At 43.7% G+C, this 16,662-nt stretch overlaps 1 protein-coding gene across 1 annotated transcript in view; it reads right to left on the bottom strand.

Annotated features, from left to right (window-relative positions):
* Positions 1–3,801: 3,801 nt before the first annotated feature.
* RRP36 (ribosomal RNA processing 36) overlaps positions 3,802–16,662 on the bottom strand; it is a 44,113-nt gene continuing 31,252 nt past the window's right edge. The window contains exons 4-8 of the mRNA XM_053313340.1: positions 8,123–8,189; positions 6,583–6,687; positions 6,384–6,458; positions 6,050–6,167; positions 3,802–5,453 (exon numbers count right to left, since the gene is read on the bottom strand). Coding sequence (XP_053169315.1) covers positions 5,314–5,453; positions 6,050–6,167; positions 6,384–6,458; positions 6,583–6,687; positions 8,123–8,189 — 505 coding nt within the window. The 3' untranslated portion in view covers positions 3,802–5,313. The remainder of the gene's footprint in view (positions 5,454–6,049; positions 6,168–6,383; positions 6,459–6,582; positions 6,688–8,122; positions 8,190–16,662) is intronic.

Below are 16,662 nucleotides of genomic sequence, written 5' to 3' on the forward strand. Positions count from 1 at the left end.
CCCCCCCACACACACTTTTTAGGAAATATTTGGCTTACTTTGTTTTATTTTTGCTTTATTCTCCTCTGGATTGTTGGTCTAGTTCCACTATTAAATAGCAAAGCAGTATCAAAACAAAAACGTTATTGCAATTTTTGCATCGATTTTGAATATTGTAAACTGCCTTCAGTGCTCCTTTATGGAACTGAAAGGTCAGGCAGAAATCCCAAAGCATTTGAGGGGGGAAAGACTGCTGTTGAAGAAGCAAAAGACACAATTTTGTCTCTTTTGCTCCATGTCTCTAAGAGCCAACTGTGCACCTATTCAAAATGCTGCAAGGTTAAAGCTTAGCATATTAATTGGTGACCTATTTATTAATAGGCAGGAGAGCTCATCTTGTGGTAGCAGGCATGACTTCTTGCCTTTGCTAAGCAGGGCCCACCCTGGTTTGCATTTGAATGGGAAACAACATGTGAGCACTGTAAGATATTCTCCTATGGGGATGGGGCCACTCTGGGAAGAGCACTTACATGCTTGCAGGCAGAAGGTTCCAAGTTTCTTCCCTGGAATCTCCAAGATAGGGCTAAGATTCCTGCCTGCAACCTTGAAAAAGCCCCGGCCAGTCTACGTAGACAATACTGAGCTAGATGGACCAATGGTCTGATTTGGTATAAGGCAGCTTCCTATGTCCCCATGACCCCAGGAGGACCATATGTGGCAGGAGGACGGCAGTGATGGGACTGACTTGGAAAGCACCAAAGCACTGAAGACCTGGACCCAATTTGCAGGATAGCTTGTGCAAAGAACTACACAGGCCTTATTTCTTCCTTGAGACTGTGGGCTGCCAGAGATCCTATTTAAGCCAGCTTTGTTCCAAGATATTGAACTGGCACAAGTGCAAGAGGTATTGCCAAACTGGGATAAAAAGGCAGACAATTAAGTTGCTGTCAGAGCCTGATGAGAAAGGAATCAAATATTAATCCCTGCCATCATCGCCCACCATTACTAATTCGCCATTACTGCCCACTTCCAAGCAAATACAGCAGCTACCCACGTAGACCATCTCTCACTTCCCCCCCCTCCCCCCCCCCAAGCACAGGGATGGTTACTTCTCATTTCTTTTTACGATTCCCAATCGCTGTTTTAATCTTTTATGATTTCCACTAATTTGAGAAAGTAGCTTTCTTCCCTCTATTTGGGTCATTCATTTCCATGAGTATGTACCGCGGCAGCCAGCATTACTTCAATACGCTCGGCCCACTACATAAAATTCCTCATTAACTTTGTAAATATATTCAGAAGGGAAATTTTACAGTGGGGAGGAATAGAAACAAACTGATCTTGCATCTCTGCTTTCCTTGTAAGGGCATGTTCAGGCCTCTGTTTGTGAGGATTGCTTGACTACGGTAAACAGTAGTATCTAGACATGTGGGGTGCTTTAACCTCGGCAGTCACCATCCTGACCAGCACCTAACATGTCTTGGGGGTCTGCTACAAGAAATAAATTTCATGTCAAGAGCATGGAGCTAACATAAGAGTCAGCATGCATTGTGTACCACCCCATCTAAAACATTTAAAGAATGTACTTAAACCTTTCCTTTTATAATGCTGTTGGCTAGAGGAAGGATGAATAAATCATTTATATGATGTACTAATCAATCATTTTATATAATCAAAGGATATAAATTTTAGATAAATGGTAGGCTTTTATATTCACTTAATCACTGCTAAGCCGCACAAGTCAAAACCACCATCCAGAGAGGTCATCATACTTGGCCAACATATTTGCTACTGGGAAGACTCAACTGGCTGTAACTGGAATTTGTATTGTAGTGGTTACAAGTTGATTCAGTAAAAAAGTTCTACAGCCCAAGGGTGTCAACTGTGGCCTGGTTCACACAATCATTCAAATCTAAGTTCAATGTGGTTTATCAATATTAGTGTGATTGTATGAATCCACATCAAGGCAAGAATCTCTGTTTAATATTGGTTCATAAACCACCTTGGTGTAGGTTCTCACACATTACACTAATGTTGGTAACCCACATTAAATCTATATTTGAACCATTGTGTGAACCAGGCCTACATTTGGCTGCTTACTGAATCTGTCCAGGTAATTAAAACCCTCATCGGTGACCCTTTTATAGGTGTTGTGTGGCCACATTTAAAATACTGCATGAGGTCTTGGTCACCATATCTTAAGAAGGCCATTGTAGAACTGGAAAAGGTGCAGAAGAGAGCAACCAAGATGATCAGGGGCCTGGAGCACCTTCCTTACGAGGCAAGGCTACGGCATCTGGGGCTTTTTCATTTAGAAAAAAAGACGACTGCGGGGAGACATGATAGAGGTCTATAAAATCATGCATGGTGTGGACAAAGTTGACAGAGAGAGATTTTTCTCCTTCTCGCATAACACTAGAACCAGGGGTCATCCCATAAAACTGATTGCCAAGAAGTTTAGGACCGACAAAAGTAAGCACTTTTCCACCCAATGCATAATTAACCTCTGGAATTCTCTGACACATGATGTGGTGACAGTCACCAACCTCGATGGCTTTATGAGCAGTTTAGATAAATTCATGGAGGACGGATCTACAATGGCTACTAGTCTGAGGGCTATAGGCCACTTCCAGGCTCAGAGGCAGGATGCCTCTAAATACCAGTTGTAGGGAGTAACAGCAGGGGAAAGGACATGCCCTCAGCTCCTGCCTGTGGGCTATCCAGGGGCATCTGGAAGGCCACTGTGTGAAACAGGATGCTGGAAAAGATGGGCCTTGGGCCTGATCCAGCAGGGCTGTTATGTTCCCACCCACCACCCGCATATCCTCAATGAGGCAGGCAGCCATGTAACCCATGATAGGGCTTTTTCTGTGGTGGTGCCCCATCTTAGAAATGCTCCTCCCAGGGTGCTGACTTGGCTAACCTTTCAGCACCAAATGAAGATCTTGTTTGCTCAGGCTTTTTAGTGGTTTCTGTGTGGTTGACTGTTTTATTTCAGCCTGCACTCCATTACACAGGTAAGGTTTTTACTTGTGGCATATACATATGTATCATTAATACATGCTACTGGCAACTGGAGAGAATCTATCTATGTGGTCGCTAAGAGTCGACACTGACTTGACGGCATACAATCAATCAATCAATCTCTGGCAACTGCTCCTTTAAACTAAATATCTAAGTACCAACTAGCAAAATATTGCTATTTTCTGCAATGACAACTTCAGGGGCAAATAGTGACTTTGTGGTGGGAAGAGTTGGCAGGAAGATAGCAAAGGAATCAAGGCTTAAGTCCCACACACACAGCAGTCCCAATTTGGATTAGCCGCCCCCAGCTGTCATTTCAGGAAGCGGGGGAAATGAAACAAATGGTGACATATTTTAACAACACATCTAGTCGTCCCCCCGCCGCCCCCAAACACAGATAACCCTAAATAGAAGACTTCTCCTTCTGTCTTTGTGTGGGCCTCCTCAGTTTCTCCTCTTCATCCACAAAACAGAGTGGTGTTCATTGCACTCAGTGAGGCAACGTAAGATACTGTTATGTAATACTGACTCAAATCAGAAATAATAAAGAGAGAAAGCATGTGCCAAAAGGCTGACAAGATTCGGAACAGGAGATAAAATCCCAACAGTGATCTGCTTATCTGGAATGAAGCCATGTTGGCAAAGAAAAGATCAAACCATGCTAAAATGAAAGGGATACTATGAGGCAATAGTGATAAATGTTTGTGTTCTAATGAAATAAGCACTTCTGTAGGATTAGATCTTAGGAGGGACACATCTGCTCCCCTGTTTTGTAACAACAGATGAAAGAGGAATGAGTTTGCTTTTGTTAAAATAACTTTATTTGGAGATAAGTTCAGAGAAACGTTACTACAAGAGATATTGTGCCAATTAGTTATCCAAGGAACAATGCCTAAATGATCGCTGCCTGTTTGTCCCCAGAGTAATGAGGCCCTGCGATTAGTACCTCTGTGCAAAATTTCAAGGACATTGCTCAGGGGCCAGCCCAACGTTATATGCTTGGACATTCATTTTAAAAAAAGGAAACAGTTGTCCCCCGCCAGGATCTGAGCAGGCTGGAAAAGAGATCTATGTTTTCCTAAAGAACAGAACTGACAGTCCTCTGTGCCTTCCCTCCACACAGAACACAGTAGCAGTGTCACTGTTACCACCTTATGGAAGGCTCTTGCTTGCAGCCTGGTGCAAGACTGATGTGAGCAACCAATGCACACGGCTTACTCGGGGACTCTGAAAGTTCCTGTGGAGGCTAAGAAGAGAAAACAGGCAACAGAGCCAAACAGCACTGATAGGCGGCAGCAGGAAGGCTACAGGGAAAGGGGGTATGGGTTGAAGATTTCCCCAAGTAGGTAGATGGCTGAAGACCAAGGCATTCCCATGCCTACGCTGGCTGCATAGTGGAAGAACTAAAGGACTGGCAGCAAAGGTGGTGTCTCTTGGGAGAAGCAGAGAGGGTTGAAAGCTGACAGTGGCAAACGTCTCCCATCCTGTGAGCTAACCTTTAAGGTTGGCCCCTGGAAGGAGGAAGAAGTGGAGGCAACATCGGGCGAGCAACAGAATCCCCCCCCCACTCCACCCTCACTGGAGGCTAAAGAAAAGTTAGTACTTAAAAGTAGGGATGTGCACGAACCGGTTCGAATGCCGGGGCCGGTTCGAAATTCGAAGGCTTGGCACTTTAAGGGCAGGGGGAGGGTGCACTTACTCCCCCCTCCGCTGCATTTCCCCTGCTGGTGTTGTTTATTTCCAAAACATTCGGGGCAGCAGCGTGCCTCCCTGCCTCCCCATTGCCCTCATCAGCTGGAAGTGGCCAGAAGTACCGGGCGCGCATGCACCCATTGCACGTGCACATGTGCATGGCAGATGGGCGCACACGCAAGGGGCGCATGCACGCCCAGTACTTCTGGCCCCTTCCAGCCAATGAGGGCAACGGGGCGGCAGGGAGGTATGCTGCCGCCCCGAAGGTTTTTGGAAATAAACGACGCTGGTGGGGGAAATGCGGCGGGGATGGGGGGGGTTAAGTGCCAAGCCCACCACTTCTGGACCGCCTGGCCGCGGTTCCATGCACATCCCTACTTAAAAGGATGCTTGGAGACTGGGGACACGATGGCTTGGTTTTGCTCAGACTCATTTGTTAATTGGATGGGAATTCTCTTGGCAAACTGGCAGGAACATGGATTGTTCAAGGCTACCTTGCTGGGGGTTTATGAGATACAGTCCAGATTTGATTTACACCAGCAGATGTGCACCCATGACAAAGCTGCCTGCAAACCTGACACAGCCAGAGATTCCCCCCCCTCCCCCCACAGCTAGAGATTAAACATCCTTCTTAAAAGGCAATCTCTTTTTGTCCTTAGTGGCATTCCTTCTCCTCTTCTTGCTCAGGAAGCTCTCCAGTTTCCCACTCTTCTTCAGCTCTTTGTACTTCTCAGCCAGTTCCAATTTCTGCTTATCAGCTGCAGAGCACAAGAAAGGAAGGTGGTCTCAATTCAAGTCAGCACTGCTTAGACAATCACTCACAATTCACATCCCCTTTCCCCACTCCAGTTAAAAACAAAACAATCTTTCAGTGCATCCCTTTTGCCAGGTGTCCAAGACCACACAGAGGCTGGGGCAGACCCAGAAAGACTCACCAGCATTGCCATCAGCCTCCCCAGCCTGTTTAGCTGACCCCACCAGGCCCTGTCTGGAGGGCTGAACTGACTGTGACAGGCACAGTCTCGTGCTCTGCACAAGAGTCACAGCACCGCCAACACGAACAGCCAATTGCTGCAAATCAACTAACAGACATCAGCATAGCATGTATCTATGGGGGGTGAGGCCATGGCTCAGTGGTAGAGCAACTGCATTGCATGCAGGAGGTCCCAGAAGGTCTCAGGTTCAATCCCCGGCATCTCCAGGTAGGGATGGAAAAGACTCCTGCATACGCCAGTCTGTGTAGACAATACTGAACTAGATGGACCAAGGGTCGGACTCGGTATAAGGAGCTTCCTTTGTTATGTTCATGGCTAATATATTATGATCAAGGCCACAGCTGCCTGGCCCAACTTACATTTCTTTAGATAGAAGGGCTTCTTCCCTTGCTGGGCCAGCTCCCTCCTCTGCCTCTTCAAAGCAAGGTCCTTTTCTCTCTCCTTCTGGCGTTTCCTCTGTGCATTCTCCTGCTGTGTCTAAGAAGCAATAACAGGCAAGTGGCAGACATTTCGGGGCAAACTAGTATAAGATTCCCACCTCTCCCCAACTTATCATGATCACTGCCTGCTGAACAGCTGCCTTTTTGTCCACCTGCCACCCACACCTCAGAAGGAAGCTGGTGGAAACACGAGGTGAGAATTCTCACACACACACACACACACACACACACACACGCACAGTGTCCAACTCACCATTCGCTTCAGGAGCCCTTGCAACTTGCTTTGCTGCTCCACGTTCCGACTCCGTTTCAGCTGCTTCTGAACTGCCTGTAAGAGGATGAGTCAAGTGAGCACTGAGAGACGCTCCTAGGGCATTACCCTAAGGGCACTCAGAATAGAGACCCTCCTCCTGTAGGCAAGTTGCCCAGGACATGAGCAGCTGCAGCATTACCTCTTTCTCCTTCTTCCGGAGGTCATTCAAGAAGCCATAGGTCTTTTCAAACACTTCTGGCTTGTACTCCCCAGAGAGGCTGTCAAAGCGGGGGTCTCGGGGCACCTGTGAAGAGGGAGAACCTAGGCTTGAGGAATGCCAGAATGCAGTTTTTCATTTCTAGAGAAAAACAGGAAAAACTACAAAAGCTGGTGAAAACCAGTGGTCTCTCTCATTTTTTCAACTCTGTGTGGAATGAGTTTTGTTCTCAGTGGCAGTATCAAGGCAGTGTAGGCCTGCCTGATTCAACCTGAGCGGAATCTAAAATGAACTGAGCAGACATCCAAAAACTTGTGAGCGCATGCACGTGAGGGAACAGTGGTGAAAACCCCAGCATGGTTTCATCTTTTGTAATTCAGGCTAGCTGAAACAAGTAAAGTTTCTGTCACAATTCCTGGTACTTCCCCCCACTTAAGCCCTGTGCTGCATGCTGTCTACAATAGCAACAGCCTTCTCAAATAAGTCATACACATATTTATTGTTCAATTCTATACCGCCTTTCATAAAACTGTGTAAACCCACAGCGGTTTACAAAAGTTAAAATACAATAAAATTCCATAAAAATCACATTAAAATATTTAAAATAATAAAAACCATAAAAGAACCACAAAGCAGCAGCCATAACAATATCACAACAGTCTAGGAATTATAACCTCCTCAGCAGTTTTCAGAGTCTTACTCGCTCAAAAAATTTATTTAGCACTCATATACTGCCAAAAACTTAAGTCTCATGGCAGTTTACACAAAAATTAACACAAAAAACCCCACTAAAACAATTAGAAAGAGTGGAACAATCAAAACAATACAAACACTTTAAAAACAAACTTTTAAAAAAGCATTGGAAGGAAGGGGGCAAGACATATTTCTGGAGAGATGGAACCTATTTATAGGCTACTGGAATAGTATTATACAGGATGATGATTCTATGCTTGCGAGGTTTTCCTTTCTTTACAGAGTATTATAAAAATATATGTATATATTTATTTATTTACATTTATATCCCGCTCTTCCTCCAAGGAGCCCAGAGCGGTATAATACATACTTAAGTTCCTCTTCACAGCAACCCTGTGAAGTAGGTTTATAAATTTTAAATAATATTCTAATGTTAATAATGTCGTAATAATTGTGACCGATAACACTTGTGGGTTTTTTCTTTTTGTAACTTGTAGTTTTTTGTTGAGTATCAATGTGATATTTTCTAATAAAGACAAAAACAAACTAACTAAAGGCCTGGTTAAACAGGTGTGTTTTCAGGGCTCTTCTAAAAGTTACCAAAGATGTTGAGGCTCTCACTTCAGCAGGGAATGTATTCCAAAGCTCTGGGGCAGCTGTAGAGAAGATGATCTTAATAAATGGTAGGGATCACAAAGAAGGCAGAATTCTTTTAAATATTCTCTCAAACATTCTCATCATCCGATCTTTGTTCTCTCAAACACTCTCATCATCCAGTCACTTCCACCTGTGCAGTTCTCATTTCTGCCAGAGACACAAGACTACCCACCTTCTTTCTAACAGGCACCACTTGCCGCAGAAAGGGAGCTGGTTTCTTGGCTGAAATTTCCAGTGGCCTAGGAGACCGAGAAAACATACCCTTGAGTGAATGACAGAGAAAGACTGGAAAAATGTCCTGCCATTGGGTGGCTTGTTTTTCAGAACCATCTCACAAACTAACTTGCCCCTGCTAACTGGGCAAAGAGGCACCTTTTACCGTGGTGATTCTCTTTATTTAGCAGGGGGAGAGTAACTGGCCCTCTCCACCCCCAGCTAAGTACCTCCAGTGACTGCTGCTGGTGTCTGTCTTATGTTTCTTTTTAGATTGTGAGCCCTTTGGGGACAGGGAGCCATCTTATTTGTTTGTTATTTCTCTGTGTAAACTGCCCTGAGCCATTTTTGGAAGGGCGGTATAGAAATTGAATGAATGAATAAAATGCCAAATTAAAGGAATGCCCCCGCCTCCCCTTCTACACTGTGACTGCTAGAAAATATCAAATGATGCCCTTCAGTGAGCTTTTGGAAACTAGGGACTGCCATGTTCAAGGGGCTGGAATCAACTTGGGAAGTAAAGTACATATTATTATATTTACTTATTATGTTAACATTACAAGAGATGAGATTAAAATATATTAATGCAAGATTGGACTTTTGAGTTTTGGAATGGAAAGACTCGCTGACTTCAAGACAGATTTATCGTAACTATAATAGGTTATAAAACATTTCAGCACTTTTGTTGAAAAGCAGTATATAAATATTCTTCATATATTCATATTTTTAGCTCATTGTATATTTAATCAGTACTGGAATTTCTTTACATTTATTGAGATATAATTACAGAATTTTAGATTAATAGATCTGCCTTTTAACCAAGTACTGATTAATCATTATATATAAATAAATTTGCCTGTTACAAGGACCTCAATACAGAGGCCAGTCTGAGATACTCAAGGAGATGCAAAATAACTAAAATAACTAAAATAAAATTCAATAAGCAGAAGCTACCATTCATTGTTAGAAAAAAGGCCAGTTTTGATTTTTGTCTTATTTTGTTTACTTGTATTAAAATGTCTATGCTCCTTATAAGCCAGAAGGTCCTTGAAGTTGCTTACAAAATAAGATAAAAACCAAACAAATGGAAGTAAAAAATCAACAATAATACTAACCAAGAAAAAGGTAGACAGAATAAAACAATCAAGTCTGAGGGAACAATAACTCAATATGAAAAGCCCACCAAAACAAGACAGCCTTCACTTACATAAGAACAGCCCTGCTAGATCAGGTCCAAGGCCTATCTAGTCCAGCATCCTGTTTCACGCAGTGGCCCACCAGATGCCTCTGGGGAGCTCACAGGCAAGAGGTATGTGCATGCCCTCTCTCCTGCTGTTGCTCCTCCGCAACTGGTATTGAGAGGCATTGTGCCACGGTGAGGCTGGAGGTGGCCCACAGCCACCAGACTAGTAGCCATTGTCCTCCATGAATCTGTCTAAGCCCCTTTTAAAGCCATCCAAGCTGGTGGCCACCATCACGTCCCATGGCAAAGAACTCCATAGATTAATTATGTGCTGTGTGAAAAAGTACTTTCTCTAGTTGGTCCTAAATTTCCCAACCTTCAGTTTCATGGGATGACCCCTAGTTCTAGTGTTGTGTGTGAGAGAGAAATTTCTCTCTGCCCACCCTCTCCACTCCATGCATACTTTTATACACCTTGATCATGTCTCCCCTTAGTTGCCTCTTTTCCAAGGTAAAGAGCCCCAGATGCTGTAGCCTAGCCTCATAAGGAAGGTGCTCCAGTCCCCTGATCATTTTGGTTGCCCTCTTCTGCACCTTTTCTAGTTCCACAATACCCTTCTTAAGATACAGTGACCAAAGCTATACCCAGTACTCCAGATGTGGCCACACCATAGTTTTTTGTATAAGGGCATTATAATAGTAGCATTTTTATTTTCAATCCCCTTCCTAATGACTCCTAGCATGGAATTATCCTTTTTCACAGCTGTCACGCACTGAGACGACACTTTTAACGAGCTGTCCACACGTTGGAAAGGACGACGCTTCCCAGCAGTCTATACACACAGAGGCGAACCTAGGTAATTTTGGAGCCTGGACCTGAAGGCCCCTGGAGGCTGCCCACCCCACATGTTAAGCATCATACCACCCCCCACCCCCACTGTGATCCACCCAGTATTTTTAACACATGGACTCTTGAGAACACAAACAGCAACTGAACTCACAAGAATGTAAGAATATAAAACATGTATATTTATGCAAATATGCATTAGCAGAAACATTTCAACATGCAACTTAGCAAATTCCCATCCCACGTTTTTCTTTTCCCACTCCCCCCTCTGTTTCTAAAGGACGCAGCACAGGTTATAATTATACTCAGACACAGTGTGGGCCAGTGGCAACCACACCAACCAGGACAGTCTAAAGTGGATTTGGGGGCCCCCAGGTATGTGGAGGCTCTGGACTTTGGCCCCGAAGTCCAGGGTTAGGAGCACCTCTGTATACACACACCTTCTAAGATGGTGCTGGGACTCAACAGGGCTCTCTTTCTCTTAAAGGGGTCCCCTCAGTATTGAGGAAAGTGCAGCACTGTAGGGCTCAGCATGGTGGGAAACGGCTCTCACATTGAATCCCCCCCCCGCCAAAGTGGTTCCTTCTTGAAAAATAGGAGCCACTTTGGCAAATAAAATTCAATGTGAGAGCAGTGTTTCCTGTAACAGAGATTCCCAGATGTTGTTAACTACAATTCCCAAAATCCTTGGCCTAAAGCCATTGTAGCTGGGGATTCTGGGAGTTGTAGTCAACAGCATCTAGAAATCCCTGTTACAGGGAACACTGTGTGAGAGCCATTTCCCACCATCTCAGAAGGTGTGTATAGACTGCTGAGAAGCGTAGTCCTTTCCAGCATTTCCCCCATAGTGTTCTGTGGGGAAGGTGCTGGGAAGGACTACATTTCCCAGTGTTCTATGCACGGCTTCCAAGATGGGGCTTGAGAAGGCTCCGTTTTCCTAAAAGGCAAAGTACAGCACTGAGTGGTGGTTACAGTCCACAATGCCAGTGGAGCAGTACAGAGTATATTGTTTCAGTTGAAGTTTTGCACAGGCCTTATAAACAATTAATCAGAGTTGCACTTAGAGTTGATGGGAGCCATCACTGGCTCCTGAGCCTTACAATAAAGAGTGCTGATTTATGGTGTGCAGCCTCAGAGATTAATCTCCCCACCCCACCACCACACGGTCCTTCTTGTAGGTAAGTAACTCTTAGGAGAACAATTGAGTTTGGAGGATATGCAAACCTCTCTGGGCTCCTTGGAGGAAGAGTGGGATATAAATGTAATAAATAAATAATAAAATATGCCAGTGTATACTCTCTGAGCCAATCCCCCACCCAATTGACCTTCTGCTAAGGAGAAACAAGCATCTCTTGATTGCTTCTCTTCATCCTAAACTCCACCCCTACTATCCTGTTCCAGCCAAGAGGTCAATGGCCAAGCTGGGGTCTCTGCTAAGGCATGGGTCTGGATGTTGGCCAGAGTCCCAGGAGAGATGCCGACATCAGACAGTTCCAAGGGGATCACAGTCAGGTTAGAGGGTCAGGACCTTGGATAGATCCAAGCAGGCAAGAAAACTGGGTACAAGGGAGCAGATCAGATGTTGCTCCAGCAAATATTTGGAGCCAACAGAATTTTTTAAATAGCTGCTGCCAAGTAGTGTAGTTTGTTTCCCACCCCTTCCCTATATAACACTCTGTGGCTTAAAGGGGCCTTGCCTGATTTTGTAGGCACTGACTTCAGCAGCACTAAGGGGTCTCTGTCTTGACTGGCAAGTTCTCAAGAGGCTCCTACGAGTCAGAGGACAAAGGTAGGGCTATGTTCTTAGGTTGTAGCAGCGGTGCTAGAGCTAGTTCAACTGGCACAGGGGGTCCCGGTGATGTGGGGTTACTCAGGATCTGGGTTATCAGGTCTTTCCAACCCTCTCTCATCCCCTGAACTTCTGTCTCTCCCCCTGATTGGAGGATCTCCCAGATCTGGAATCATGACACCTGGCCAGCCAGGGCTCATCTTATTGGGCTGCTCTCTGCTGACAATGCTCCCTGGCAGGCTCCTTGGCCACAAGTCTCAGTATTTTCCTGCAAGTGTTCTCCATCTATCTCATTTTTTGGCTTCCAAGCATCCACATTCATTGCCCACTTTGCGAACATACAGAATGATGGGCTATAAATATGGGAACTGAAGAACATATTTTAATTATATTTGTGTAGGTAGATTCTGATGGACTGATTGGACTGAGATGATTGCAATCTGTATGGCAAATTAATTTATATAATCAGTTTGTATAATAGAAGAGACTGCTAATTTTTTTAAAAAACAAAAACCTTCCAGGCTGTGCACATCTAATTAAGCGTTCTTATCATCCTGTCTCCTTCCCACCTGCATTCATTTCCTTTTAAGAGGACTTTGTTTCCCTTGGAATTGCAGGGCAGGGACTGTGGCTTGTTACGTGTACACTTTTCCTAATAAGACCTAGGAACTAAAGTCTCAAACAAAAATCTCCTCTTTGAACAAAATTTTGCATTTTGAAGTTCAAAGATGACATCCGTGTTTGACATTTCTGGCTTTTGTATGAAGGCAAAAATATTTTGTGTAGGCTTAGAAAGAAAGAAAAAAAAGGCTAACCGAATTGTTTGGGCACCCGCTTTGTACATGAAGAGTTTTTTTCATCTCAAGTCCCAAAGACAGAGAAAACTGATTTCTTCCAAACATGCAGAAGGAAAGATGTCCACAGCAGCAAATACCTCTCTAGAAGAAAGCCCTCCCTAAACTACTTTTGGAGGCTCAAAATCTCTCAGGTATCTAGAAACCTCATAAATCAAATCAGATCAATCTTTATTTCGGTCAGTAACCAGCAAACACAAAATACTTCTAAATCATCATTGCTTGACCCAGTGGCTTGATCCTTCTCAGGAGAGAAAGGATCTGGCAACCTTTATACAGGAATTTGTAATCTCTAGATTGACTGTTGCAATATGCTGTATGATAGGCTGCCCCTGAAGAACATTCCAAAGCTGCTATTGCTGCAAAACACAACAGCCTGATTATTAGTGGGAAGAAATTATGAAGATCAAACAACATTGGTGCTGTGAAGTCTGCTCTGGCTCCCAATTAGCTTCCAGGCCCAATTCAAGCTGCAGGTAGCAACCTTTGTCCTAAATAGCCCAAGTCCAGATGAGCTGAGGAAATACCTCTCTGCATATGAGCTTGCCTGTCAGATATCAACAAGGGAGGCCCTGCTCCAAGCTCCCTCTCTCAAAAAAGGGTAACTTAGAGTCAAAGAGCAAGGCTTTCCCCCTGTTTATGGGATGCTTTTCTCAATGACACCCAAAGGTGTCTAGATTCATTAGAAATCAGGAAAAAAGTAAAAATACTTCTTCTTTGGCAATCCATTTCATTTGTAATCATAAATTAGATTTAGTCTTGTTTGTGTTTTGAAAATTTATATTGATGGTTTTAAACAAGCCTCACTCTTCTTATATATATATATCTTATTTAAGCTATAATTATATTTGCCTTGTCCTAACTGCTTTATGCAGTTTTAATTTTGTTAGCCACCTTGGGCACATCAGTGGAAAGGCAGGATATAAACAAACTAAATATTGTAGTACACTGGTACAAAGCAAAGCTCAGACAAGGTTTACAATTTGGCACAGAACAGATCCTGAATTATTACCTGCTTCCTCCTCTCAATACAGTTTCTTACTCATGCAGCATTATCATTGGATTTCCATTTTTCAAAGAATTTAGACCTACACGAACAAATTGAGCCTCCAAAAGACAAACCAGACAAATTTTCCCCCTTTCCTCCAATAAGCTGATCATCGTAAAGTCATTGCTTTGCCCATTTGGTTTCTTCCATCCTCTTGGACCAATGTGGCACCACCATCACCAAGCTGACATTAACATTAACATGTGATGCTGTATAAATCCTTTAACCGTCTGAAAACATAAATCTAATGTCACTGTATCTGGCAGTGACATTAACAGAAGTCACTCCCTTTGTATGAGTTGCAGCTTTACACTGTATCCTCCAGACACAACAGAAAAATCAGTGCACAGCTAGTCAAGGGAAGAGAGGATTTATAAAAAGTACACCAAATCTCAGTCTAGAGACTTGGAAATTGATGAAACTACGAGGACTGGAGAAAGCAAGCAACCTTGTTTTTCTCATCAACAGCTGACTGATGTGCCACAGGGAGTCAATGAAGCTTTATTAATGGTCACCATATTGTGGAATCTCACAGATTGCAGTGCTAGCTCCTGATCCAGGGGCAGCACCTGTTACTCTAAAAGCTCCAGGGCAGCAACCCATCATCTTAAAAGGGGGCCTCCTGCTGAAGTGGTCCATTAGTCCTATCCTCCTCCTCCTCTTGTTTTAAAGCAAAACTAGAGTCCTGTTTTCCATAGCAGGAAGTAGAGAGGAAGGATCACAGCAGTATAAGGACAGGATCTTTCATTCTAGATGCCCTCTGGGTTTCTTCACACTGACCAGGGCCCTGCAGTTGATTAGAAAACCTTGCTTTTCATTTCTTCTACATAATGGCCTCTGATCAGTGTGTGGAAATTTTTATAAATCCTGTTCAGTTCATTAATTAAAAAAATCATGGTGTTGGTTTGCCTCTGAATCCAATTTCATTCTAGAACGCACCACTGAACAGAACAAAATCTTGGGAGCATTCCCTTGAAGTCATTTCAAGATGGTTCCTTTAACACACACACACACACACACACACACACACACACACACACACACCTGATTTGATTCTAGCTACACTAGAGCTTTTGTACAAAGCATCTCTCAAAAGGCTTTGGAGAGTTAAAAATAGAAATAAGCAACCCATAATAGAAGAGGCATTCTGAGAGGCTTATGGCATTGTGTGGAAAACCCAGCAAGAGCCTCAGGTAGAAGGTGAAATAATAGCAAAAGGTATTAATATGGGGATGGGGTGTCTGCAAGAGATGTTTTCAGCTGAAGGTTGAAAACATGAGGGAAAACTGATGGAGTAAAAGAGCAGATGTCAGCTCAGATTACCTCAGATGTGACACTTATATGGACTGAAACCTGGCTTCAGGACCATGAACAAAGGGTAATGACACACAGTAGATGTGCAGAGCGGGGTGGGTGGGTGGGTGTCTGAGGAGCGACCATGGTGATCCGTTTTCATTCCTGTCTTCTTCAATGCCTAAATTGCTCATCACATCAGTGACATTTACAGAATGCACCAAAGCGTGAGGAGCTGTGAACCCAAGCAAGTACCAAACAGCCATGTAAAAGGATCCTACAGGGGCTTCGAACAGGGCTTGACAAATCCCAGGCACCAGGGAGCCATGGCACCTAGAACTTTAACTGCAGCACCTAGCCTAAGATATTTGAGGTAGAGTGATTTAATTAAATCTTAATTTGTCCCAGGCAGGCCTGTTTCTGTTCTAACTATGTTACTTGCAAAGAGAAGCCCATTTACTGCTGAGGGGTGTGAGTAGGAACATTAAAGTTTCTCCTTTACAGGCTTGACTACTGTAATGCGCTCTACGTGGAGATGCCTTTGTACGTAGTCCGGAAACTACAATTGGTACAGAATGCGGAGCCAGATTGGTCTCTGGGACAATGGGAAGGGACCACATAACACCGGTTCTAAAAGAACTGCACTGGCTGCTGATAGGTTTCCGGGTGAAATACAAAGTGCTGGTACTTACCTATAAAGCCCTTAATGGCTTAGGTCCAGGCTAAGAGAGCGCCTCCTGTGTCATAAACCCTGCCGCCTGTCATGATCCTCTGGAGAGGTCCAGTTACGGATGCCACCGGCTCATTTAGTGGTGACCCAGGACTGGGCTTTCTCTGTAACTGCCCCAGGGCTTTGGAATATGCTCCCTGCTGAAATAAGAGCATCTCCTTCTCTGTTTGTTTTCAGGAAGAACCTCAAGACTCTCCTGTTTTTGCAGGCTTTTAATCAGAATTAATTTTAACAGTTTTAAAACTTGTTTTAATATCTGTTTTATTCTATTGTTTTTATTATGTATTTTGTAACTTTTAAATATTTTAAATTTTGTACACCGCCTAGAGATGTACATATCAGGCAGTACAGAAATATGATAGATAGATAGATAGATAGATAGATAGATAGATAGATAGATAGATAGATAGATAGATAGATAGACAGAGTCCTCACACAGCAGAGTATGCTTTGGTGGTAAAGTGGTTTAGCCCAAGAAATTACCTGGAGACATTAGGTTGAGTGCAAAACACAAAGATGTATTAAGAAACTAAACATCACATACTGAGAGACATATAACAACATACACTAGCCTTCAACAACAACTGAACAGTTCTAACTGACCAAGACAGACCTATTAACATCTCCTCAGCCTCTAGTGGCAAGAAGAGGTTACTGCAGTGCTCAGAGCAATGCTTTAGAATTCTCACTTCTAACATTTACCACTCCCTCCCCCAAACCCATCACTAAGTCCAGTAATTTTGTCAAGCATCCACT

This window comes from Hemicordylus capensis, chromosome 1 (genome assembly GCF_027244095.1).
Source record: "Hemicordylus capensis ecotype Gifberg chromosome 1, rHemCap1.1.pri, whole genome shotgun sequence".
Lineage (NCBI taxonomy): Eukaryota > Metazoa > Chordata > Lepidosauria > Squamata > Cordylidae > Hemicordylus > Hemicordylus capensis.